The sequence below is a fragment of the Drosophila montana genome, unplaced genomic scaffold, assembly GCF_035044405.1.
Source record: "Drosophila montana isolate Dmon_TW-CO22-7 unplaced genomic scaffold, ASM3504440v1 contig_3846_1, whole genome shotgun sequence".
NCBI classification, from domain to species: domain Eukaryota; kingdom Metazoa; phylum Arthropoda; class Insecta; order Diptera; family Drosophilidae; genus Drosophila; species Drosophila montana.
In genome coordinates this window covers 546,657-569,582 of record NW_026998718.1, presented here as the reverse complement: position 1 = coordinate 569,582, position 22,926 = coordinate 546,657, and the positions used below count along the sequence as shown (strand labels likewise).

The 22,926-nt window shown below is 40.7% G+C and overlaps 10 protein-coding genes across 21 annotated transcripts; 4 read left to right on the top strand and 6 right to left on the bottom strand.

Annotated features, from left to right (window-relative positions):
• Positions 1–604: 604 nt before the first annotated feature.
• LOC135438108 (uncharacterized) lies at positions 605–1,491 on the bottom strand. The gene is made up of 3 exons (XM_064696265.1): positions 1,341–1,491; positions 1,182–1,286; positions 605–1,114 (listed from the first exon to the last, which is right to left on the bottom strand). Exons 1-3 carry the CDS (start codon positions 1,399–1,401, stop codon positions 711–713), a joined length of 570 nt encoding a protein of 189 aa, XP_064552335.1. The 5' UTR covers positions 1,402–1,491; the 3' UTR covers positions 605–710.
• Positions 1,492–3,159: 1,668 nt separating this feature from the next.
• Positions 3,160–3,957, top strand: LOC135438095 (uncharacterized). Its single transcript, XM_064696251.1, has 3 exons — positions 3,160–3,364; positions 3,420–3,503; positions 3,567–3,957. Exons 1-3 carry the CDS (start codon positions 3,260–3,262, stop codon positions 3,858–3,860), a joined length of 483 nt encoding a protein of 160 aa, XP_064552321.1. The 5' UTR covers positions 3,160–3,259; the 3' UTR covers positions 3,861–3,957.
• On the bottom strand, positions 3,875–5,190 carry LOC135438094 (uncharacterized). Of its 2 annotated transcripts, none has more exons than XM_064696249.1 (4): positions 4,483–5,190; positions 4,333–4,418; positions 4,107–4,269; positions 3,875–4,042 (listed from the first exon to the last, which is right to left on the bottom strand). In XM_064696249.1, the coding sequence occupies exons 1-4, from the start codon at positions 4,646–4,648 to the stop codon at positions 3,924–3,926; spliced, it is 534 nt and encodes a 177-aa protein (XP_064552319.1). In that variant the 5' UTR covers positions 4,649–5,190; the 3' UTR covers positions 3,875–3,923. The 2 variants fall into 2 exon arrangements, with proteins under 2 accessions (XP_064552319.1, XP_064552318.1); XM_064696248.1 differs by having other exon boundaries at positions 4,107–4,257; positions 4,315–4,418; positions 4,483–4,825.
• Positions 5,191–5,320: 130 nt separating this feature from the next.
• On the bottom strand, positions 5,321–6,425 carry LOC135438087 (uncharacterized). Its single transcript, XM_064696240.1, has 4 exons — positions 6,176–6,425; positions 6,040–6,123; positions 5,835–5,982; positions 5,321–5,770 (listed from the first exon to the last, which is right to left on the bottom strand). The coding sequence occupies exons 1-4, from the start codon at positions 6,284–6,286 to the stop codon at positions 5,463–5,465; spliced, it is 651 nt and encodes a 216-aa protein (XP_064552310.1). The 5' UTR covers positions 6,287–6,425; the 3' UTR covers positions 5,321–5,462.
• Positions 6,393–7,283, bottom strand: LOC135438155 (uncharacterized). Of its 2 annotated transcripts, none has more exons than XM_064696349.1 (3): positions 6,947–7,283; positions 6,695–6,836; positions 6,393–6,637 (listed from the first exon to the last, which is right to left on the bottom strand). In XM_064696349.1, the coding sequence occupies exons 2-3, from the start codon at positions 6,789–6,791 to the stop codon at positions 6,393–6,395; spliced, it is 342 nt and encodes a 113-aa protein (XP_064552419.1). In that variant the 5' UTR covers positions 6,792–6,836; positions 6,947–7,283. The 2 variants fall into 2 exon arrangements, with proteins under 2 accessions (XP_064552419.1, XP_064552417.1); XM_064696347.1 differs by having other exon boundaries at positions 6,695–6,926; positions 6,982–7,278.
• Positions 7,284–8,023: 740 nt separating this feature from the next.
• Positions 8,024–10,287, bottom strand: LOC135438156 (uncharacterized). Of its 8 annotated transcripts, XM_064696353.1 has the most exons (10): positions 10,062–10,287; positions 9,919–10,002; positions 9,697–9,844; positions 9,511–9,642; positions 9,157–9,436; positions 9,059–9,082; positions 8,916–8,999; positions 8,704–8,851; positions 8,470–8,641; positions 8,024–8,411 (listed from the first exon to the last, which is right to left on the bottom strand). In XM_064696353.1, exons 1-5 carry the CDS (start codon positions 10,230–10,232, stop codon positions 9,378–9,380), a joined length of 594 nt encoding a protein of 197 aa, XP_064552423.1. In that variant the 5' UTR covers positions 10,233–10,287; the 3' UTR covers positions 8,024–8,411; positions 8,470–8,641; positions 8,704–8,851; positions 8,916–8,999; positions 9,059–9,082; positions 9,157–9,377. The 8 variants fall into 8 exon arrangements, with proteins under 8 accessions (XP_064552423.1, XP_064552421.1, XP_064552425.1 ...); XM_064696351.1 differs by having other exon boundaries at positions 9,059–9,436; XM_064696355.1 differs by having other exon boundaries at positions 8,470–8,607; positions 9,059–9,436.
• A 2,036-nt stretch (positions 10,288–12,323) lies between these two features.
• On the top strand, positions 12,324–15,908 carry LOC135438171 (chromosome transmission fidelity protein 8 homolog). Its single transcript, XM_064696374.1, has 3 exons — positions 12,324–12,463; positions 15,344–15,467; positions 15,533–15,908. Exons 1-3 carry the CDS (start codon positions 12,444–12,446, stop codon positions 15,836–15,838), a joined length of 450 nt encoding a protein of 149 aa, XP_064552444.1. The 5' UTR covers positions 12,324–12,443; the 3' UTR covers positions 15,839–15,908.
• Positions 12,533–15,250, top strand: hay (ATP-dependent DNA helicase hay). The gene is made up of 3 exons (XM_064696370.1): positions 12,533–12,710; positions 12,767–14,598; positions 14,664–15,250. The coding sequence occupies exons 1-3, from the start codon at positions 12,659–12,661 to the stop codon at positions 15,207–15,209; spliced, it is 2,430 nt and encodes an 809-aa protein (XP_064552440.1). The 5' UTR covers positions 12,533–12,658; the 3' UTR covers positions 15,210–15,250.
• E(z) (histone-lysine N-methyltransferase E(z)) lies at positions 15,840–19,052 on the bottom strand. 2 transcript variants are annotated; one of them, XM_064696371.1, is made up of 8 exons: positions 18,857–19,052; positions 18,087–18,785; positions 17,850–18,010; positions 17,668–17,682; positions 17,256–17,353; positions 17,015–17,195; positions 16,374–16,940; positions 15,840–16,315 (listed from the first exon to the last, which is right to left on the bottom strand). In XM_064696371.1, exons 1-8 carry the CDS (start codon positions 18,964–18,966, stop codon positions 15,906–15,908), a joined length of 2,241 nt encoding a protein of 746 aa, XP_064552441.1. In that variant the 5' UTR covers positions 18,967–19,052; the 3' UTR covers positions 15,840–15,905. The 2 variants fall into 2 exon arrangements, with proteins under 2 accessions (XP_064552441.1, XP_064552443.1); XM_064696373.1 differs by lacking the exon at positions 17,668–17,682 and having other exon boundaries at positions 18,857–19,051.
• A 115-nt stretch (positions 19,053–19,167) lies between these two features.
• Cnep1r2 (CTD nuclear envelope phosphatase 1 regulatory subunit 2) lies at positions 19,168–21,408 on the top strand. 2 transcript variants are annotated; one of them, XM_064696376.1, is made up of 4 exons: positions 19,168–19,398; positions 19,464–20,106; positions 20,196–21,069; positions 21,131–21,408. In XM_064696376.1, the coding sequence occupies exons 1-2, from the start codon at positions 19,305–19,307 to the stop codon at positions 19,757–19,759; spliced, it is 390 nt and encodes a 129-aa protein (XP_064552446.1). In that variant the 5' UTR covers positions 19,168–19,304; the 3' UTR covers positions 19,760–20,106; positions 20,196–21,069; positions 21,131–21,408. The 2 variants fall into 2 exon arrangements, with proteins under 2 accessions (XP_064552446.1, XP_064552445.1); XM_064696375.1 differs by having other exon boundaries at positions 20,192–21,069.
• The last annotated feature ends 1,518 nt before the right edge of the window (positions 21,409–22,926 follow it).

Here is a 22,926-nt window from a genome sequence, read left to right as displayed (position 1 = left end):
GTGAATCTGTCTACTTTAAACCCAGCAGGATTATTCACTGAGTGGTTACAACAGCTCGCAAGAATCTTGAACGACTCGAGCGAATTGCTAGCGCTGATTCCATTCGTTTGGTTGCTCTTCCTTTTCATTTTTCACTGAGCAAAACGGAAATCAATCAATTTCCTGCGTAGACATTGCAATTTAGATTCTCTTTCGGTGCACCTTGTGTATTGTAAAGAAAATAAAAAGAGATGCCGCATAAAGTCCGAACAGAAAAAAACATAAAAAGAATCCATTGATGACAAAATAGTATGTAGAAGTTAAATATTACACCGTGCGCTCAATTAGTCACCTCTAAAAACAACCTAAGTAGTTTGCAAAGTGTTTCCAGTATTTCCAATGTTAACTAGACTCGTTAATAAAATTACATTTACAAGTACGAGTACCGAGTAAACTGGTGACTAATGTGGCCTAATAAATGCACACTTGCGGATTACGACAGCTGCAGTACCCAGAACGATAAAAATTATTACCCTCAACCAGAAGGCAATCATGAATCTAAAGAATTTTAACTGAAAATCGTGCAGAATTTTCACAGTCGAAAATGTATGTTACAATTATTTAGTTATTTTTGCTCATTCTATTTCTACAAGGCTTACAAATTATTCAAACACAAATATGTTGGCTTTTTATGGGTTAAAGTATTGACAACATAATTAGATGTCTTACTATTATCGAATTCGGCTTCCAATAGGCCATTTTTTAAGCGGCCAGACAATTTCTGTGGGACCATATTTGGGACCATTTCGAATGCTCCTTGTGGTACCTGAAAAACTGAAAAAACTATCTTCGAGAAGTGCACTGTCATCTTTTTCATTGCCACTTGTTCCGCCTGAGGATCTTCCGTGGCCAGCGCCAACAGCATCCCTTCTACCCTGTCCGTGACTATCTCTGCCGTTGGCTCTTACGCGACCTTCAAAGGGTTTAGCAGTGGTTATATCAAGCTCGTGATTTTCATTATTAACAGGGTACGGTCCTTGGAAAACACGTACGGTACTACTTTCATCAGCTGGTCTTTCCTTTATAACCACTTCTGTGGTCTCGGACGGGCTCTTTTCCCTCACATTTCTTTCGCCTGTAACAATAGTAATTAGTCAAAGCCAAAGTCCTAGTTCAATTCCTTTTTAATGGTGTTTGCATACCGATTGAATAAGGACCAAGCAATTCTGCTTTCCCCGCCGCTCGATCGTCTCCAAAATCATGTTGGTCTAATTCTTCGCCAGACATGGACTCGAAATAATATTGGCCTAAAAAATTGGATAATACATCACATATATACAAAATAAACACATATTACTTGCCATTAGTAGCCAGCAGAGTGCATGAAATAAGCAACAGTGAAAACAGCAACAGTAGCCCCATCACGAACGCAAGTCAAATGACTCCAAATCGGAGAGCTCAGCTCGATTTATGGCAACCGATCGATACGGTTTACCATAATGAGATTTATGGCAAACGAATATCGTCAGCTGCACGCTCTCTCTTGTCACAATTGAGCACTGCGAACTCACCCAAACAGCTCCACATGGGAGTACTTACCTTATGTTCATATAGTACCTCCACAGCCAAATATCCAAATAGTCCAACAATAAGAAGTGAGAGTCATATGTAAAGTGTCACGCAGATGCCCAGAGCCTTTGAGTATAGGAAGCCCATGGCCTCATACAGGTTATAATTGGTACAAGATATTTATTTAGCCAAACGGCATCGCCAATAACCCAAAAATCATTCATCAGCACGCCAGAAATTTGAGGTCCAGGCTTAGTAGGGCGCAAATGACAAGATCAGATCAGGAGCAGAAGAAAGTGTTTAAAGTTAATTTTTGTTCGAGTGTTGGTGACAATTCAAGAATTTATAAAATCCCAAACGGTGAAAGCACTTATCTTACCTTCATTTTAGCCAGCCTTCTGCTTAAGTTTGGATCCTCTACAGTCCATATGGTATGGATCTTACCTGTATGTTAACTTATACGATGTGTAAAGAACTTAATTTTAACGCAGTCAAGCGTCGAACTCCACTTTCCATAGAACATCTTTAGCTCCTTGTTCATTTCCCTTGGGAGTTTGTTAACGCAGCTTTTTTTTTTTTTTTTTTTCTCTGTTTATTAGCTAATTTATTGATACTATACATGAGCATCTTAACCTAGCTTGACTATAATGGGATAGACATACTTAATATTACCTATTAAGTTTTATAATTATTCAATATACATTATATTTTAGTATGATTGTTATTATTTTTATTTATTTTTTTTTTAACGCAGCTAAAAAATATTTGTTAATTTTTTTTTTCGAAATATGTTTCATGGCACATCAAAATCTTAATAAATACTAAGAAGTCATGATGAGCTGCCCATCCACAGGGCTATCAAAGCCGTTGCCCGAGTTGACAAGCTTCGAGCAGCTAGAAGGAGCTGCCTTTTGCCCGGCATTCCCAATGGATTTTGCAGTTGCTCGTGCGTGTCGACAAGAATTTCAATTTGCAAACAATAAATTTGAACAGCCAGTGGCTCCTTAGAGAGCGGACTGGAGTTGAGTGGAGTGGAGTGGAGTCGTTGCCAGCCAAGATGCGGTCCAGGCACTCTTTATTAAAGAATAAATATATTTTTATTTTTGCTTTCCTGCGAATTGCAAGTGACAGTTTGGCAGCTTGGCAGGCAGTGACAATGCCATTGATTTGAATGTGCCATGGCATAGGAATTTGATTTGAACTAAGCCGACATTTTAATATTGGATTACCCACTGTTAGCTTTAAGCTGATTTCGTGTCTGCTTCATAGGCGCCAGACCTCGAACGGAAGTGCTAAGCAAAAAACGGAAATGAATCAATTTCCCCACGGCAGACTATAAAAAACTACAAAGCACTTGAATGCGAAACACAACGCAACAATAAAGTTTCCAATTAAAAATGGCGCCAAGTTAACAATTGCAGAAGTTCCTTATTCTTCTAGCTTTTCCTCATAGGGGTCACGAACCTCTTAGACCTCTCTTTATGCAGCAATGCAATATGAAGAAATAGATATATCATTTTGTCTGAGAATTTGAAATAAAGATTTGGCTTACTTAAAGTAAAGTAGTCTTTAGAAATTGCTTGTGATTAGCAGGCTGAATATTTGAAAACAATAAACAATTTTTTGAATAATAATATATGCTATTTAAGCAACAGTTTATATAACAACAATTGCTATTTCAACGATATCAAGTCAAACTCAAAAAATTAAAATGTCGGTAATTATAAACTGCGCTGGCTACATGGCGCTTGTTTATGAGGCTTCCGCCGCATTCCTTACCATGGTTCAAATGGTAAACTTATCTAAAATTATGAAGGTAAGCAAGTCTAGGCCATAACCAAGCGCTTTTCAACGATCTTTACGCTCAATAGTTTGACATGGTGGATGTTATGATATTGTTTGGGGGCATGTGCAAGATTCTCTGCTTCGGAGTCCTGGCAGTTGGCATCATTAGCGTAAGCAGTAAATTTGGTATATTGATGAAGTTCTTAGTTCTTAAATAGATTTTCAATTAACAGCGTCACAGATTGATGGTGAAACTCTGGTTGCTTATGGCCTATGTTCAGATACAATGGGGAGACGTTGGAAAACTGTTTTACAATATGTACGAATATGTGTTCACCGAGAAGTACAAAAGCAAGCAGGAGTTTATGCAGGAGATATCTGATAAATATGCCTCACTCATTGGTCAAGTACTGGCTCGTATCGGTATCATATTGATCGTCTACAGATTCTTCAGATCCCTGGAGTTCCCAAAGAAAACGGCTAAGGTTCAGCTTGACCAGAAAGCAGCCGAATTGAAGGCCAAGTGAGCCAGCAGAAGAAATAAATGTTTGAAGCAAGATTTTTATTGTTTGTAATAAGTATTTGTTAAATTAAAATAAGAAGTGTGAAAAGCGCAGCAAGGAATTGCCGTTGATGTCTTGCTCCTTGGGCGACTTTGTTAAATTCCCATAAATATTGTATATAACGTAAATGAAGGAAAATTCAATTGCTAAAAAAATCAGCAAAAATCGGTTAGATAAAGAATGGCATGCATGAACGTAGAGGAGACTTGCCCATTGTTAGTAATGAAATCAAAATGTTGGTCAGGGCCTCAATGGCATCGCCCGATAGCAGTTCCACGATCCACAAACCCACAAAGACCACATCGAATATAAGTCCGCCAAAGCACCAGACCAGCCAGAACAGCAGCAGCTGCGGCTTATGCTGTGGAAGCCGCTATCAATCGATGCCGCATTATAAACAAGTTTGAGCACTACGCACCAATATAATGCCACTAACCATGAGCATTGAAACGACTATCCACACATTCAATAGGAGCAGATAAATCCACAGCATCCAAGGGCGTACCCTGTTGCCATAGAACGCTGGAAATATTTTGGGAACTGTGAGAAATTGCAGGGCACAACGGGCCTCCCTTAAACCGCTTACTTGCCACATGTCCCTGCTGCTGCTGCTTTTCCTTTGAGTCGTCAGCTGTTGTCCTGCCGCCGTTTCTTCGACACAGCATGTAAATAATCATCAGCTCAAAGAAGACGGCTCCAGTGATGTCCATGCAGCCAATTGCCATGCCGAAGCCGTTCAATGCGCTCACCATTCTCGCTTTTCATAGATTTGTTTAATTTCTCGTTTGCTTACTGTTCGCTTCTCTCTTGACAAGAAAAACTTAAAGTTTAAACTGCTGGAACTGCAAGATTTTGTGCCACCCAGGGGAGTTTCCCATGCGTGCAAAATGAACGCGAAAAAAGAAAATTATATTTGACATCAGGGAAGTCACACGCGTGTGTGTACGTGTGCACGTGTGTGTGTTTGTGTGTGCCTACCCACCGCACGTATTTCATCAGCCTGGCATTATAAGTATAAATGTATATGTAAATACGCGCACATTTTTTGCATAAATAGACAAGAGTTCGCTGACTGCCAAGTCAGCCCCTAGACTTGCGGCAGCTTCGAGTTGTGAGTTGCTGTTTCCGTTTCCGTTCTTCTCTTTTTTGTTTTTTGTATTTCGTTTTTGCCACTGTGCAAATTATTTTAAAAGGATTTTGTTTTTAACATTGCCAAATGGGTGTGTGAGTGTGTGTGTTGCATGCGTGTTGTGTGCATATTAAATGGTATAATTTTAAAGGCGCTCGCTAACTAGTCAAAGGCAACATGCTAAATGAGGTCCCTTTATATACGACCTTTATCAGAAATCAAAAATAATTTAAATTTGCTTTTAAACGGATCGTTTATAAGCTGTGCATAAATATCATTTTCTGTCAACGCATGCTTTATTACAGATATTTTAATATATATTATTTAGTGCATTAAATATGCATTTTATAGAATCGTACTCTATTTTATACTCCCTCTATTTACAATACACTCATATAAAAAAATATAACTCAACTCTAAAAAAACGAATGGACATTCTATCGCTGGCTGCGCCGTTCGTCTAGCTTGAAAGGCTTATGAACGCCCCGCTTTGGTCCGCAGGTGTACGGACTATTGTAGTCCCTAGTTTGCAGTATGTTGCATCTGTAGGAATGGGAACTTTTGTGGGTCGACGCGGGACAAACTTGTGGCTCTGGTTGTGGCTTCGGCTTTGGCGATGGTGGTGGTGGTGGCTGTGGCTGCGGAGCTTGACACGGAGGCGTATAGGTTTGCTGGGCACAAGGATTGCATGTCGCTACCACCTGATAGAACTGATAGATAACGAACGCAAAAATGGTTTCAACAACTGTGGGAAAAAGGCAGGATGAACAGAGAACTTGCAAAGCATTTCATATATAGATGTTGCTTACATAAACCAAGGCAGAGAACCAGACTATTGCTGGCAAGGCCCATCTGGAATGTGCTCTCGCTCAGAAAAGCATAAATGATCAGACAGGTCTCCACAAAAATGCCCACGCATGAGAAGATAAGCCAATACCGGACCAGATCCGATTTACGCTGTAAAGGAAAATATTTATAGGGTATTAAAATGGACGATCGTTGATATTAACTTACCCTATAGATGCCTGTGAAAAGCATAACAATCAATGTCAGCCAAAACAGACCAAAGCAGACCGCAAATATGGTTAGCCAGCTCAACTGTTAAGCGAAATCTATTAGATACTCGTATACTACGTTAAACGGGGCTTACATGGGTGAAGATCTTGCAGAGACTGAGCGCAGCAAAGAGAACACCGCAGAGCAGATCAAAAACGGCTATGGCATAGGCACAATATAGGAGCGAGTCTTTCTCCAGCTGCATGACGACATTTGTGAGGCTATCTGAGAATAGAGCACCAAAAAGGCTTGGCCTACTTTTCAACGGATTTGACAGAAAGGCATAAGTTATAGTTATAGTGGGAGGGTCATTAGACTTGACCCCGACGGAGCTTGCGTTGCAGCTCCTTTAAGGCAGCTTTCTCCTCTCTCTTGTACATCTTCTTAAGACGCTTGCGCTCCCTGCGTTGTGTGTCATTGCTACGGGAAGTTTCTTTGTTTTTCTTAGGACTGCAGCCGCCTTTACATCTGTGACTAGACAACGGTATCCACTGTTCTTGCTCTATCATATCCAAATAGAATATATAGACAATGTACACAAAAGTCATTTCCACAGCTGTAACAGGATAGTTTGACATATAACATTGAAAAGCGATTGGAAATAGGGTCTCACCCAAGCCTATAAACGGCATTAGGGTAATCCTGACGCCCTCCCAATTTATTGAGACGGCCAGTGTCAATCCATAAAGTAAAAGAATCGCATCCAGCATAATGCCCAAGCAGGTGAAAACCAGCCAGTAGCGCACATAGTTCAACTGTCGCCGGTAAATGCCCAGCAACAAAATCAAAATAATGCACATCCAAATAATAGAAAAGATGAGCGCTGCCAGCGACGTCCAGTGACTCTATGGATTGTGGCACTTACTTGACTGAGCCCCAGACTAAAGCGACATGGCTTACGTGTTGTGCATATAGCATGCCCGAGATACTTGCAAAGAGCACCGCGGAGATGAGATCCAGTACTGCAATTGTATAGCTGCAAACTACCAAATAGCCATCAGAGGAGCCGTCCATTCTCATCCAGCAAACATTTCAGCTGTACTTGAAACGTAGGGCAAAACTGTGCACTAAATCAAAGCTGTAATGATTATAAGCACGTAGTTTCAATAAAGGGGAAGGCGAGAAGCATTCCATTGCCAACCCTGCTTCTTAATCAATGCCATTTGATTGCCAAGAGCTGAGTAGTCGCAACAGTGAAGCTGTACTATATAGTCCAAAACAAATATATGCTCATATATATTAAAAATATATATGTACTCTATGAGCTGCAAACCCCAAAAATAGAGGTCAGTTTTCGGTTTGAAAAAACTCACAATCTCCTTGAACCCGGGTTTTGGTTCAAACCTGGGTGTCATGTACTTAAAATTTTGTAGGGCAATTCCATTTTTAATTGGGCGTTATACTGAAAGTATTGCATATCGTACTTTATAAAAATTGCGGTCATAATTAGATATCTGCCACAAATTGGAATCCACAAAATTTGGTTAGATAAACCCAATAATGGGGCCCAGATTATGCATGCATTGGGAATGCGGGAATTTTGCTGTTTTTAGAGCAACTGGTTTGGTTTTAAGGTTCTGTTCATAGTATAAAAAAATGGAATTCGGTTCACATCGGTTCTGTTCAAACCCGATTTACAGCGTTGTATACCATATAACGGTTATATATGAGCTTAGCACATCTTTGAAACAACATGTATATATTTATATTTATTTACATTAAAATTGACATGTTTCATAACTTAAGCCCACTGTGCATTCGCTGCGCTGATTTGCGCTGATTTGCGCCAAGTCTTCTGGCCATCATTCATTTACGGCATTTGTTTTGTCAGCTGCTGCCTCATGGCCGTGTTGAGATTAGATTTTGCCCCATTGACAACGTGACTCGCCCAAGTAAAAGTTTCCTGATGGACTAGACATGGCAAAATAAAAATGAGCAAAAAGACATCTATCAAATTCAATTATTATTTTTGTGCTGTTAGAAACGAACTGATTTTAGCATTGAAGTGTAAACGCCAATCGGAATCTATTATCTTTATATATCTATCTTTTTATATAGGTATACTCGTGCCTTTGCCTTTTTGCGGAGAGATGTGCGAGTTCCTGCATGTGTAATGTGGGTATAATAAACTTGGTCAATCAGAGTATTAAATATATGTTGAAATTTAGTGTCCAATCCTTTTATCCTTATAAGATCCTTTTTCTAAGCTATCGCGAGGCGTTTTCGGCGTATCGACACTTGTCTCATGTTTTTTCTCATTTTTCTCTATAAATTCGGGACCTCGAGTTCGATTGCTCGAGTTTTCAACAATTACTGTCTTGTATCGTTTTCTATTGCAAAAAAAAAGAGATTATTCACTATTAAAGGCTGTTTGGCTTACATATATACTTTTTTGGCTTTGGTGTCATAGTATTTCTGGAGCTTTCCTTTTGCTGATCCGAAGGCGCCATTTTAATCGGGCGATCATGGTTTGGGCGATCCTCCTGTTCACTATTGGCAGGTAACGAAACTATATTTAAACAGTATCTGTAGACAATATAAATGCACAACCATTCAACAACTGCAAAAGTTAAGTTGTTTTGTTTTTTAAGAACCACATTATAAATAAAGCTAGGTAATTACCTATGCCGAGATATAGAAGAGTAAACTGTATTATTTGTGCCCATTGGACATACTCGGAATTTGAAATTGTCCAGACGAAAAAGAATATGTCAACAATAATCCCAATTATCGAAAAAATCAACCAACAAATTATTAATCGGAGACGCCCCTGTAACTCATGAGAACGCTTTCATTATAAGAAAGTTTACAAATTACTTATCCAGCTAACATACCTTCCAGAGGCCCACAATAAGCAGAATTACCATCAAAATCCAAAATATCGATCCCGCGAAAGCAACCATTGAGTAAAGATTTACCTGCGGGTCCAGATAGTTCATAAATATATAGGAAATACATCATTTTCTGTGATACAGACATTCAATGCCAATAAGCTGGTGGACTGAATCAAAAAGTAAATTGATTGAGCAAAATCGAACAAGGCAATAAAATAACAAATTTGCAATAGACTTATACCAATCGGGGTATCACACTGATCGTCGATTGGGATGTTTTCCGATTGCTGATCTTCCATCTTGAAACCCTTTAATATGTTAATGTATAAAAAGTAATAAAATTTTGTTGTATATATATTCAAAATATATTTAATGGGCGCAGGCAATTATGCCTACTAAGATAAGCTTAAATTAACAACGTTGCAGGTTTTGACACTCAGAATCTTAAAAAAAGGATTAGTTTTATTTCTTATTTTTCTTTTCTTGCTTCTTCTTTTGCTTCTTTTCCTTCTTTTTGCTCTCTATAAATGGTAAATATAGTATATTTTTTTGTATATGTATTGGGTGATAGAAGAATTATACATGTTACTCCTACCTTTACAAGCTTTTTTATCAAGCTGCTTCCTTGACTTTTTCTTTCCGCCACGTTCGGGCTCATCGACCAATCGGCAGGGATCCATACCCAAATAGTACCTGTGTACCACGAATATACAGGTGCTCTCGATAACTGTAATTAAAATACCATAAGATATGTAACACCGTGAAACAGAATCTCACGTACAAATTCCCACAAATATAATGGTAAACTCTTTCAAGTTATTCCAGTCGATTGTTACCGACGACACGATTCCCCAGATCAAAAATCCTATATCCGCGAGAAAACCAATTATAGAGAAGATAAGCCAGGCTTTAACAAATACAGGACGTCTCTATATGATATAATAATTATTACAGATTTTTCTTATCTAACGTTAATTTAACCATCGAAGCAATTTCTACGCACCTTCCACAGACCCACAATAAACAGTACCACCATAAGCACCCAAAATATAGTTCCCAGTAGCGCCAATGTTGAGTACATATTGAACTGATTTTAAGAGTGTCTTAAAGGCCTCATAGATTTATCCAAATATCTGACTTACTTACTCTCGTGACCAATGAAATGGTCGCTTGGAAAACAAAAAAAAGCGCATGCGCCAGATCGAATATGGCAATGGCAAGACATATTTTCCACAAATTCGCACGTAGGAAATGCGCTGGTGTTAAGTTTGTTTGACCTTTCTTCGATTTTTTCTTTTTGTTTTTAGTTGCGGCCATCCTTCAGGGTCAAATAGTGGAATTTTAGTTATTTTTTATTCAGGTGAGTGCTATCACAAAGCACACGAATCTAGTTGTCAAAAAAAAAATCTTTGTAAGGTAAAAGACACCGCTAATTACTTGTAAGAATTGCATTTAGTCATTTTGATTCTTATGGTATTTGCATTAAAAGAAACTATTTTTGCAGTGGAAATTTTACTTGGATAATATTAGTAACGGTTAAATATAAATTATTAGTCAATTTGTTCGATAGAATTCAAAATGGTAAAAACCGCCATAATTTAAATTTAACATATGAACGGAATACGCAGCAGTTAATTTAATGTTGACCGTCTGTTAATTAACATGACTCCAACAGCTGTTTGTTTCACTAATGTGGCAGCGCTAGCAGCTGCGCTATAATTAACAACTCTGCACTAATATTGCACTAGCATATTGTTCGGGCCTCCACTAGTGCATAGTTGATATTTTGCGGTGCATTTATAAAAATAAATATTTCTATCATCAAAACGTAAGTGGGAAGGTTGAAGAATCTAGTTATCGCAACAATTACAAAACAACATAGCTCATGCAGCAGACCACGTTGAGTATGAGGCGTAGATCACGCAAATCGTCCATTGTGGGCGGCACACAGAGCCATTCCAGAAGGCATATTAGAATTCATACGCCTTTGTACGCAATCGAACGGCAAAGTGAAGCTCATACAAAAGTATCGACTCAAACGAAGCGAGGGCGGGGGCTTTATACTGAGCACCATGAATGGTAAAGCTATTACACATTTTTGCACCAAGTTGCCGCCGGGGGCTGATAAACCAGGGGAAGATTCGGCCAGCACCTCAGCAGCAGCATTGTTACAGTGCCCGAGGACATGACTGACTTTTAAAGGACAAGGGAAAGATAGATGAAGACGATACCAATCTAAAAACGCTCTGCTTTGAACTATCACAGTATAAAATTAAGCTGATACAAAAATGATGCATTGAAATCGAGCATCTGCTGCTGGCAGAGTATGATTTTCGCAATGATTCCAACAATACGGATATTAATATTAATCAGGAAAAGAGCCAGCGCAAAATGTTTAGCAATGGGCGTGCACGCTATGGCGTAGTAATTGTACTGTCGTGCAGCGCAGGAAAATCTTTGGTAGGTTAATGCATAATTCATCCCGATAAAACTATATACTTATTTTATGCTCTCATTGGTAACAGGTGAACACCATCGTTGTGTCAAAAGTGGCCAATACCAGTTTTGATATGCCTGCTCTGAAAGGGCCAGAAGGGGTGCCATTGCCGAGGAATATAATGCATTCACTATCACGGTTGTCTCCCAGAATACAACTATGCGCGCAAGATGCAGCGCTTCCTTCTGAATCAGGGCTATAGCTACAAAGCTATTACACAACTTACGGGCATGGACACCGAAACTGACCTAATATACATAACATAACAAGAGCAGAGCTAAGTGTTGCAGTTGGTGTTGTCTGCCTGTGATTTAAACTGCGAGGGTGAGAAAGTGCCAAGCGAACCGGGTATACCGTCCCAGCGGCTCTGGCTGCACAACACAACTAATGGGACCCAGCTCAATGTTAGGTGGTAATGATGCCCTCTACTATGAGCATCGACACAAGAGCGTCTTTTAACGGATAATTGACTGCATACAGCTTAATAGAAGTATTTCAGTCTGATAATATTGAGTTTTTTATCAGATTGGAAATCTCTATCCAATATAATTTAAAATTATAAACACGGCTTCAACTTGAATTTTTACATACATATGTGAGGCAAATGCAGTAGTTCATTTAATGTAACATGGCTGCACAGCTCATAATTAAGTCTGATAATATTGAGTTTTTAATCAGATTGGAAATCTCTTTCCAATATAATGCAAAATTATAAGCACGGCTTCAACTTAAATTTTTACATATGCGAGCCAAATGCACTAGTTCATTTAATGTAACATGGCTGCACATCTGATTTTTACTAATGTGGCAACGCTTACATGGAGGAGCCGCGCTGTAATCAATAGCACTGCTCACTGTTAAATATATGTTGACCGTCTGTTAATTAACATGGGCCCAACAGCTGTTTTTCACTGATGTGGCAACGCTTGCGTGTAGTAGCAGCCGCGCTGTAATCAACAGCACTGCACTTGTTGTTCGGACGTCCAATAATACAGAGTTGATATTTTGAGGTGCATTTATAAAAGAAAAATATGCCTATCATCATCAAAACGTAAGTAAATTTGTTTACAATTTTAGATATCGCAATATGTTTAAAAACTGTTTGAACAAAGCTACAAAGCTCATGTAGCAAAGTTGCCAATTTTCGTCAATGTTCGCGCCTTTTTCGTCTCTGCGATTAACTTCCCAACACTGCAAACAGCTGTTTCATTATTGAAATAAAGTTTCACCGAAACAATATTTCACAATGGGGCCGCCAAAAAAATCAAAAAAAGACCGCGGCGCGAGCGATAAATTTGGTAAGCACAGCACCAGAGTAACCCGATTGTGTGGTAAAACTGATACGACTTCACAGCTAAGAAGCGTCGCGCAGAAGATGAGGCGTTCACCCAGCTTGTGGAAGACAATGATAGCATGGACAACGCCAGTGAGTCAGACGGGGTGCCCGGCGCCGCGTCAAAGAACGCCGAAACCAATGATGAGAATATCAACACAGACGAGTACGGTGCAAAAGATTATCGCAGTCAGATGCAACTGCGCCCAGATCACGCCAATCGCCCATTGTGGGTGGCACCCAATGGACACGTGTTTCTTGAGTCCTTTTCGCCGGTCTACAAGCATGCCCATGACTTTCTCATTGCCATCTCGGAGCCAGTCTGTCGGCCGGAACACATTCACGAGTACAAACTGACGGCCTATAGTTTGTATGCAGCTGTGTCTGTAGGACTGCAAACACACGACATTGTGGAGTATCTGAAGCGCTTGAGCAAGACCACAATCCCAGAAGGCATATTAGAATTCATTCGCCTTTGTACGCTATCGTACGGCAAAGTGAAGCTCGTGCTGAAGCATAACAAATATTTTATTGAGTCCCCACATCCAGAGGTGCTGCAGAAATTGCTTAAGGATCCGGTCATACAAAAGTGTCGACTCATACGCAGCGAGGGCGAGGGCTTTATACAGGGCACCATGGATGGTAAAGCTATTACACAGTTTGGCACTAAGTTGCCGCCGGGGGCTGATAAGCCAGGAGAAGAACCGGCTAGCACCTCAGCAGCAGCAACTGCAGGCGCCGCACCCGCGGAAGGTGCCGCTGTAGCTGTTACAGTCCCCGAGGACATTACTGACTTTTACGAGAAGATTGACAAGGAAGAGGAGGATGAAGACGAAGCTAATCTGAAAACGGTATCATTTGAGGTATCACAAGAAAAAATTGAACTGATACAAAAACGCTGCATTGAAATCGAGCATCCGCTGTTGGCAGAATATGATTTCCGCAATGATACCAACAATCCAGATATCAATATAGACCTGAAGCCAGCAGCCGTTCTGCGTCCATATCAGGAAAAGAGCCTGCGCAAAATGTTTGGCAATGGGCGAGCCCGCTCGGGCGTAATTGTACTGCCGTGCGGCGCAGGTAAATCTTTGGTAGGTGTCACCGCTTGTTGTACAGTGCGTAAGCGGGCATTGGTGCTGTGCAACAGTGGTGTCTCAGTGGAACAGTGGAAACAGCAGTTCAAGATGTGGTCCACGGCAGATGATAGCATGATTTGCCGGTTCACATCGGAGGCAAAGGATAAACCCATGGGCTGTGGCATATTAGTTACCACATACTCTATGATTACGCACACACAGAAGCGTTCATGGGAGGCGGAACAAACTATGCGCTGGCTGCAGGAGCAAGAATGGGGCATCATGGTGTTGGACGAGGTACACACCATTCCCGCAAAGATGTTCCGCCGAGTTCTCACCATTGTGCAGTCCCACTGCAAGCTTGGCTTAACGGCCACGCTGCTGCGTGAGGACGACAAAATTGCGGACCTTAATTTTTTAATTGGTCCCAAACTGTACGAGGCAAACTGGCTAGAGCTCCAAAAGAAGGGCTACATAGCACGCGTGCAGTGTGCCGAGGTATGGTGTCCCATGTCACCGGAGTTCTATCGTGAATATCTAACCACCAAGACATCTAAGAAAATGTTGCTCTATGTGATGAACCCCTCAAAGTTTCGCAGCTGCCAATTTCTAATAAAATACCATGAGAAACGTGGCGACAAGACTATTGTCTTCTCTGACAATGTGTTTGCCTTGAAGCACTATGCCATCAAGATGAACAAGCCGTTCATCTACGGACCCACATCCCAGAATGAACGTATACAAATCCTACAGAATTTCAAGTTTAATGCCAAGGTATGTGAATTGTGACTGCATCGCGACAAAACGGTACGCTCATTTTCTACTCTGATTTGTGATAGGTCAACACCATATTTGTGTCCAAAGTGGCCGATACTAGTTTTGATCTGCCCGAGGCGAATGTGCTCATTCAAATTTCGTCGCATGGTGGCTCACGTCGTCAAGAGGCACAGCGTTTGGGTCGCATTCTACGCGCCAAAAAGGGTGCCATTGCCGAGGAATACAATGCATTCTTTTACACGCTCGTTTCCCAGGATACAATGGAGATGAGCTATTCGCGCAAGCGTCAGCGTTTCCTTGTGAATCAGGGCTATAGCTACAAGGTTATTACACACCTTAAGGGCATGGACACCGAAACTGATCTAATGTACGGCACACAGGAAGAGCAGGGCCAGCTCTTGCAATTGGTGTTGTCTGCTTCCGACTTAGACTGCGAGGATGAAAAAGTGCCAGGCGAACCGGGTTATCGTCCCAGCGGTGCTGGCGGCACTACAAGACGTATGGGCGGCCTCAGTTCAATGTCAGGTGGTGATGATGCCATCTACTACGAGCATCGACGCAAGAACGTCGGCAGCGTGCATCCTTTGTTTAAGAAATTTAGAGGATAGATATAGAGGATTTACAGCATAATAAAAGTATTTCAGTCTGACTATATTGTGTTTCTTTAAATTCTCAACTTGGAATTCTCTTTTCCCTGACTAAAAACTATCTTTTATCGCCTAATTGAAATTCTCTTTTTTAGTTCCAGTGCTGGCGCTGGCGAATGGGCCATCATTGAACTGCAGGGTGACCTGGAGGTGCGCAGCAATCAAAGCATGCACGATCAGTTCATAGGCGATCTGTACTACAACAAATATGGCCAGCCTGTAGGTTAACGTAGTTTATTAAAATGCCTCTTAAAAGATAAAATGTGTATTGATAATACTTTCAGATACTAATCATAGGCCATCATATTCTGCAAGGACGCGAGCAGAAGCTGGACAAACCGTTTGCAGTGCTAGAAAAATCAAAGACTAATGAAGGGCAGCAGCTGCTGAATATAACTAATGCAACGCTAGAAGCAAGCGCCTTGAATGCCACCGCAGGAGCCGAACGTACTCTACTTGATGAAACAGTAGCACTGGAGCACAAGAGTCGTCAACGAACCGAGTATACGGTGCGTGCCATATGCACAAAGAAGCTAATTTTCAAATCGCGACCCAAACCAATTATAGCCAATGTGGCGAAAACAGTTTAGGTATGGATCAATATATATATTTATTTAGTTGGATAGATCATTTTTGTCGAATATAAATGTAAGTATATTATACGATTTCCATTTCTCGTTCGATGCCAACAAATTTGAGCTGCTCAGTGGGCCCGTATCTGTAGTCAAAGAAGAGCTCTTCTCCTGGCTGTATGGCCCGCTTAGCGAAGATTCCGATACGATGATCGCCAGTGACCATCATGACCTTGGCATAGCAATTGGGATTGATCGAATGATTGGCGAATCGAATTTTGTTGCCTTTGCGTGTGGCATCCACAACAAAGTCGTTATTCAAATTGAACAAAAATGAACACATGTATTTGTCATAAACCTTGCCACGACGATCGGCCTCGTCCTGCGAGATTATCTCGCCGCAGTACTCCGATATGAACTCATTTTTTTGTGCGCCCTCCTTGAGAAAAATGCCCCAGCCGGCAATGTCCGAGGGCGCCATCAGCAAATGTTTGTCTGCAATTACAAAACTTAAGCATAATTGGAATGGTAACTGTGACGACAAGCTACTTACGCAATCCACGCTGCACGCAAACATTCTTGCAAGTGATTTTGGTCAGCTTAAATTGATCGGCACCGCAAGCTTGACATAAATCAGGATCGCACTCTCGTACAGCCAAATAACAAGGGCATTGCTTAGTGTTGCACTGGGCCTTGCAACGACAGCCTGGGAAACGATTCTGGCAATCGCTGCTGCAGTTGCAGAACTTCTCGCAAAAGTTCTGCGTTTGTATGCAGGAGCAATTCATGTCGCAGGGACCGGCGTGGTCGCAGGGTGTGTAATTGTACACGTGATTCGATGACCCGTCTTTCTTCAGCTGTATCTTGCGACAATGCAGCGACCATAGGCGCTGCTTTTTCTTCTTCTTCCGCGGCGGAGTAAAGTCCTGACGCAAATCCTCAAAACTAAACTCGGCGGCCTCTTTCTGCGCGAATTCGTACACCTGGCGGCAGGTCTTTGTAAGCATATTATGTGCAATTGCACAATAATTCTTTAAATACACCTTGTGCAGGACTCTAAAGAGCGCTTGATCGGCGCCAGTCCATACGCACTGCGTGCTGGTGATGTTCATCATGCCAGCTGTATAAAAGAAAAATATTAGAGCAAGCAGACTTCGGAGTGAGCATTCGATCAGCGAAATGTATTTAATTTACCCATAATGGAGTTAATTTCCGCGCTATTGACAGCTATGCCATTATCCTTGCCGTTCTCGGGGTTGAAATCCTTGTTGCTAAACTGGCTATTACTATCGTTACTGTCCTCGGAGCTGGCCTCGTTGCAGGAATCTATAGGCGGCGTTTTGCTATCAGCTGCTAGCTTCTCCTTCATGCCATCCTGTTAGCAAGATAATAATATTTACTTAAATGGTGAACATAATTAAAATGTACAACTCACAATTAACATGTAACAGGAATTGCTGCAGGGCTCCACAAAGGTCTTCAATTCCGGATAGCGACGCTTTTGCAAATTGGGACCAGCGTGTCCCTGCAAGCCTGTGAATCGAAAATGCAAATTTTAGCACAACTGGAATCAGGTCTTATCTAAAGGACATGACTATGAGACGCTTAGGGTTAGAGCATGAAACAGATACGTTACATAAGAAAGGATGCAAAAGCCGCATGAAATGAGGCGAGAAACACCAAGAAAATTTTGATACAAGACATTTTTGCCGATTTCCACAGACATAAATTATATATATATATAGGAAAGATTGATGATGATGTGGAGCAAGGCGACATTTGGGCCTAGGCGGCATGAGTGTGTGTGCGTGTGGTTATCGAAAACAACAACTACAACAACGACTCACCCTGTACATGGTGACCTAAATTGCAGTTATTTTTTATTTTTTTACAAAATTTTAAGAGGTTTTTTAGACAAAAGAAATGTTTTGCAACAATTTTTGTTTGTTTTCCAAATAAAGAGAAAAAGCAAAACAAAAGGTTATTAAGAGCAACCCAACTGGAGGCGAAGCACAACGATTCCACTTACGATGAAGGAAACAATCATATTTAAAACAGCGCCGGCAGAACAATGTGTGGAACGAGTGCATAGTCCGTTCACGTGAAACGCTCTCCGCCTTGGTGCCATCGATGTTAGGCGTGCATTCCTGCGGCCGCTCGGGATCCTGATGTTCGGTAAGCTCGATGTACCTGGATGGAAGAACACGTTTTACATACAATTGCAAAGATGTAAACACACACACACGGCGTGTGTGGCATAACACACTTTTCCTTTAGCTCCTGGGAAGTGCCCTTGTCCGGAAAGTTGGCGCTGATTGCCTGAAATATGATAGGTGCTGGAAACGGCAGCTTCTCCTTAACTTTCTCTACTTTGCACTTTGTGTCTGCAATAACTGCAGCAGGCGCAGCCTCCTTGTCTTCAGCAGCAGACGAAGAAGCTGCTGCCGTTGGCTCTAACAATGCCGTGGTCTCTGTTTTCTCATCTTCTTCCTTTAATTTTGGTGCGGTTGATGTCTCTGTTTTGGCAGATGGACTCGTCACTGTTTCCTCCAACTCCTTACTATGCGAGCGCATCAAAGCATGTACCAGCTCCACAAATATGGCATCATCCATGAACGATGGATCCTTGTCGCCGTGCACCTTGCCATCGTAGTTCTTGATCAGCTCTTCTATGAACTTGCCATCCTTGTCAAGCACCTCGTCACCCATATACGGTATGTTGTGAAGCACAGTCTCATCCTCGACCATAAAATTTTGCTGAGTGGGCGCCCATGTATACATTGTGGGTATGGGCGTGACGGCGTTGATTACACAAATAGGCACACGCTGCGGGCCACTGTTGGCGCCATTGTAGCTGGTAACCTCAGCGCGTTTCACACAGTCAACGTGCGGTGGATCATAGGGTTTTGCCTGCCACACTTTCGATTCGCAGTACAAATCCTGCACATTGTGGTTGTGCTCATCCCTGAATGAAGAAAAGCGCAAATGCAATTAAATAGACGCTAAGTGACACGTTATCCGGCACGGCATGTTTACCAGTTTTTAATCCACGCCTCCTTAATTTCATCAGCACGTTTGTAGCGCTTTTGCTGGCGTATCTTCATGTATTCCAACTTGACCAAGCGTTTCCATTCTTTGCTGCTCATATTTAATCAAGATATTTTTTCAGCAAATTATTTCTGGCGGACTCGGTTAGTGTTTGTTAACGTATTTGATAGCGAAGTGTTGCGATATGATAAAATGTAGTGTTAGAAAAGAACAAAGAACAGCTGCTAGTTGTTTACCTAGGCGCATTTCAAAATTACGTTTAGTATGTGGTATAAGTATTTTTTGGGTATTTATATTTGGCATTATTTAAGATCAACCTCAACACAAAAACAAATCAAATGTGAAATCTTATCAAATTAAAGGAAAAAATTACACAAATAAGCTGGACAATTTCAAACACATCAAAACAGCCACGAGCATCGAGGAAATTGGCGCGATGGAACCATCAGCTTGCGAAGATTTGAAGGCATTCGAACGGCGCCTTACCGAGGTGGTTTCATCGTACAGGCCATCCACGTTCCGCTGGCGTAGTAAGAACAACTTTTTCCTTCTTGAACTTAGCGCATTTACGACCTAATCAAATTACTTCTGATAGTTATACTATCTGCATTGTCGGTATGCACGGCTATCAGTGCCTGGTACTGGCTGAGAGACCCACGTACGACCGTTGTACCGCTGACGGAATCGCTCTGGATACACCCCATCTTTACTGTGGCCACAGTCACATTGATAGTGCTCTTCATTTTGGGCATACAGAAGCTAGTTGTGGCGCCGTCGATAATCACGTCGCGCACACGAACGGTGCTCACAGATTTTGCCCTCGACTTGGAGCCACACACTGGAAAGTTAATATTAAAGCCTCGTCAATGTAATAACAACGGCAACACATGAAGCTGTATACGGATATTAATTTCATTTTGCCTTGCCCCACTAATCCAATGACTATGATGCATACTTCCAAGATGATAGCTTTTTCGCATCCAAAAACTTAGTTTAATTCATACATCAAATTTAATTATTTAAGTACGCTTCATTTGGTTAAATTATAAAAAAAAGCTCCATTGTACATATACTTGTTCGAGCTCTTATTTATTTCTGCAATCGACCAAAACAAAATTTAATATATATCATTTCTGGATCATGGAACGCCTTGAAGAATCAAACAACTGACAAATTGCAGCTCAACATAATGGCGAAATTAGCCAAAATTAATACGACAAGTATGTAGGCCTTAGCTGGTAAGTATTGTCTAATTTTGTCAAATATATTACGATCTAAATTCAATATTTATTTAATGTTCACTTAAAATCCTAATGGATCTAGACAGATTTATTGATTATTGCTCGCTGGAATCGTTCATTGTCTTCTGAACTTTAACAAGCGAAAATTGGGAAAATTATGAAAAAGATTGGTGTCGTTTAATGATTCGCCTCTTAATAATGGGGTCTGCCAGAGCCCTTGCGACCGTGATGGGCAGTTTTGAGCCCGACCAAGCTCTTAGCTCTTGTGGACACCGAAATACTTGCAGGGATTGGTGTAATGCCACCATGACACGGTCAGCGTGCAGCCGACAGCAGTAGTCGCGTAGGGTCAACAGTGTTACCCAAAGGAGAGCATATCAGGCGTGTATAGAGTACACAGCTTCGGGTCTAGCAGTCTTTACTGCAGAAATTTTTACCTTGATGACTATGCTGAAAGTGCTTGAAAGAAAACCAGGAGCTGAGGATGTTAAGGTATGGCGCTGGGAGATGAGACTTCAGCTTGAAGAGAAGGTCCTTGTTCCGGACCCTATAGAATGCCTGCTTGAATTCCATGGAACGCCCCAACACAGTATTCTTTATGCGCAACCGCCTGGAAAATGTACTTTACAGCACGGTCGACCGCTCGATGCAGGGCCGTGAGACTTTCGAGAACCAATCATGTGATACATAAAAGCCAATTGCACATTAGATCCGGAGAATTTATTAACTTTGCGAATTATTTACCTAATTAAATTTACACTTGTTCAGTTAATGAAAAAATCCCAGTTACTTCTGTGAGTTCGTAATCCCAGGTGTTTCGATAATCCAAAACCAAGTATAAATACAGACCCCTGGGTACTGTAAAGTTACATAAGCCTCTCAGCCATCACCCAAACCTAATGATGAAGATTTTCTTTCTGGTCGTTATCCTCCTGGGTGTTGTTTTCAGCATGTCAGCAGGCAAGATGAAATTCATCGAATAATATTTGTAGTTCTTACCATTGAAGTAATCAAATTGTAGCTGCAAACGAGTTCCGTGGGTTTTTATTGTCAACCGATAACCCAAAAGGAGAAAGGATCGTGCGCAGCGTAGCCGTTGAAGATGTCGCACAAGAGCAAGAAAAGGATGAGCCGAAAGGTTGTTGCGGCTAAACAGCACATCATTGGCATGGTGATGCAGGTGTTGCAGGATACACAACATGCCACGTATTAACAATAAAAAAGCAATATTTTAAAAATCCATATGAATGTACTTTTAATGTTTTAATATACAGGAGGCTTGGAGCTTGATTTTATGAATTCGCATATTTAATTGAGTTTAAGGATGGTATATAAATAATTCATACGAAAATTTGGGTTTATGGGACTTCTCTCATATGTTTTAAGTATGGTAAAGCTGAACGTTGCTTCGTATATTTTTGTATAAGAAATGCATTCTTATAAGAATTAAATGTATTTCTGATTCTTCCTATAAGAGGCCTGGCAGATAACGTGAATGTGCTGGGTAATTGCAACTACTTATAAAATCCTCCTGTGGATATTTTTATAACTTGCTTTTCTATACGCTCGTTAACGTCGATCTAAGTTTTATAAAAATTGTTAGCAAACACGTAAAGTTTTGTATGACGCAGGGCTTCTTCTTCCCTTAGCCCCGCTCTATGAGAAATGCATTCTTTGGCCATAAATATTTGTTTACCGATATCAGTCGAATTTTTGTATAGACGTATATCAGATGTATGTATATTTGTATAAACAAGAAAAGATTTTTATAAATTTTTTCCAACTAGAAAATTTCCATTTTCTGCTCCCCCTTTTGTAGATATTTTAAACTTTAAGCACTTGTTTACTTAAGCCAAAAGTGAACTCAATATGCATTTAAGAATATGAAACAAATTACAGCAAATCTTGATTTTTATGCTGAAGAATATATATATAGATATATTCCTTATCATTGAAACAATATTTTTGAAGACCAACAGATATACATGAATATCTCTATATATAAAACTGTTTGTCCTGACTGACTGACTGACTGACTGATTGATTGGTGATCAACGCACAGCCCAAACCGTAAGAGCTACCCTATGTGATGTAGGTGCACGCTAAGACGGGGTTTCGGGCAAGTGTGGAAAAATCGCGAAAAACGTTTGTATGTAACTTTTTTGTTTACGATCCGATCGGCCCCAAACTTATTTTCAAAGTACTTTGTTCAAATTCATTTGAAGGGTGTTTCACACTTTTCGAAAAATCCATCCCTCCTTGGTGCAAATGGATCAATTTCCAAAGATCTATATGCAAATAATGCCTTTCAAAGATTTGTTTTTTGAATTTTAAGTTTTGTCCGATTTGCATAAAAGTTGTTTGATTCCCGTCAGATCAGTTTCAAAATCATTTCAAAGCTTTCTGAAAACATTGATTTTATAACATACGTGCCACGGGCAAGGCCGGGCTATACCCGTTAGTATATGTATATAGGAGTCTTTATATGTAAGTAGATATCTGAGCTGTACATATAATCAAGGCTACAATGACCCGTTTTGAACTCATGCTGGAACCGAACCATATAGTATAATATTAACACAAATTGGATAGTTAAGTTTAAACTGTATAAATATATCACGTGCCAAGGCTTGCGACATTGATGTGGAAGACTTTAGTTAAGAGCTGAACGTAAAGGCGTGCCCACAGCTTCAACCGGGAAAACCACAATTAATTATACTTTTATTGCATTCTTGCCAGGGCATAAAACCAAAAAAAAAATTGTCAACTGTTTTGTTAATGAATGCATGTGATTAGTTGCAACGCCAAGTGTTTGGT

Bases quoted from the DNA above. Each gene is read 5' to 3' on its own strand.
- LOC135438108 (XM_064696265.1), bottom strand. From the start codon at position 1,401: ATGGGGCTACTGTTGCTGTTTTCACTGTTGCTTATTTCATGCACTCTG. The intron at 1,287-1,340 runs GCAAGTAATATG...CCAATTTTTTAG, and splicing joins CACTCTGCTGGCTACTAATG to GCCAATATTATTTCGAGTCC. The intron at 1,115-1,181 runs GTATGCAAACAC...CTATTGTTACAG, and splicing joins GCTTGGTCCTTATTCAATCG to GCGAAAGAAATGTGAGGGAA.
- LOC135438095 (XM_064696251.1), top strand. From the start codon at position 3,260: ATGTCGGTAATTATAAACTGCGCTGGCTACATGGCGCTTGTTTATGAG. The intron at 3,365-3,419 runs GTAAGCAAGTCT...TACGCTCAATAG, and splicing joins ACTTATCTAAAATTATGAAG to TTTGACATGGTGGATGTTAT. The intron at 3,504-3,566 runs GTAAGCAGTAAA...TTCAATTAACAG, and splicing joins TGGCAGTTGGCATCATTAGC to CGTCACAGATTGATGGTGAA.
- LOC135438094 (XM_064696248.1), bottom strand. From the start codon at position 4,648: ATGGTGAGCGCATTGAACGGCTTCGGCATGGCAATTGGCTGCATGGAC. The intron at 4,419-4,482 runs GTAAGCGGTTTA...AAATATTTCCAG, and splicing joins GCAGCAGGGACATGTGGCAA to CGTTCTATGGCAACAGGGTA. The intron at 4,258-4,314 runs GTGCGTAGTGCT...CGGCTTCCACAG, and splicing joins TGGTTAGTGGCATTATATTG to CATAAGCCGCAGCTGCTGCT.
- LOC135438087 (XM_064696240.1), bottom strand. From the start codon at position 6,286: ATGCAGCTGGAGAAAGACTCGCTCCTATATTGTGCCTATGCCATAGCC. The intron at 5,983-6,039 runs GTAAGTTAATAT...TTTCCTTTACAG, and splicing joins TTTTCACAGGCATCTATAGG to CGTAAATCGGATCTGGTCCG. The intron at 5,771-5,834 runs GTAAGCAACATC...TTTTTCCCACAG, and splicing joins GGTTCTCTGCCTTGGTTTAT to TTGTTGAAACCATTTTTGCG.
- LOC135438155 (XM_064696347.1), bottom strand. From the start codon at position 7,101: ATGAGAATGGACGGCTCCTCTGATGGCTATTTGGTAGTTTGCAGCTAT. The intron at 6,927-6,981 runs GTAAGCCATGTC...CACAATCCATAG, and splicing joins GCATGCTATATGCACAACAC to AGTCACTGGACGTCGCTGGC. The intron at 6,638-6,694 runs GTGAGACCCTAT...ATCCTGTTACAG, and splicing joins AATGCCGTTTATAGGCTTGG to CTGTGGAAATGACTTTTGTG.
- LOC135438156 (XM_064696350.1), bottom strand. From the start codon at position 9,214: ATGGAAGATCAGCAATCGGAAAACATCCCAATCGACGATCAGTGTGAT. The intron at 8,642-8,703 runs GTAATTACCTAG...TAACTTTTGCAG, and splicing joins TCTTCTATATCTCGGCATAG to TTGTTGAATGGTTGTGCATT. The intron at 8,412-8,469 runs GTATATATGTAA...TTTTTGCAATAG, and splicing joins ATGACACCAAAGCCAAAAAA to AAAACGATACAAGACAGTAA.
- LOC135438171 (XM_064696374.1), top strand. From the start codon at position 12,444: ATGCCTATCATCATCAAAAC. The intron at 12,464-15,343 runs GTAAGTAAATTT...TCTCTTTTTTAG, and splicing joins ATGCCTATCATCATCAAAAC to TTCCAGTGCTGGCGCTGGCG. The intron at 15,468-15,532 runs GTAGGTTAACGT...TAATACTTTCAG, and splicing joins ACAACAAATATGGCCAGCCT to ATACTAATCATAGGCCATCA.
- hay (XM_064696370.1), top strand. From the start codon at position 12,659: ATGGGGCCGCCAAAAAAATCAAAAAAAGACCGCGGCGCGAGCGATAAA. The intron at 12,711-12,766 runs GTAAGCACAGCA...ACGACTTCACAG, and splicing joins CGGCGCGAGCGATAAATTTG to CTAAGAAGCGTCGCGCAGAA. The intron at 14,599-14,663 runs GTATGTGAATTG...GATTTGTGATAG, and splicing joins ATTTCAAGTTTAATGCCAAG to GTCAACACCATATTTGTGTC.
- Cnep1r2 (XM_064696376.1), top strand. From the start codon at position 19,305: ATGGAACCATCAGCTTGCGAAGATTTGAAGGCATTCGAACGGCGCCTT. The intron at 19,399-19,463 runs GTAAGAACAACT...TACTTCTGATAG, and splicing joins ATCCACGTTCCGCTGGCGTA to TTATACTATCTGCATTGTCG.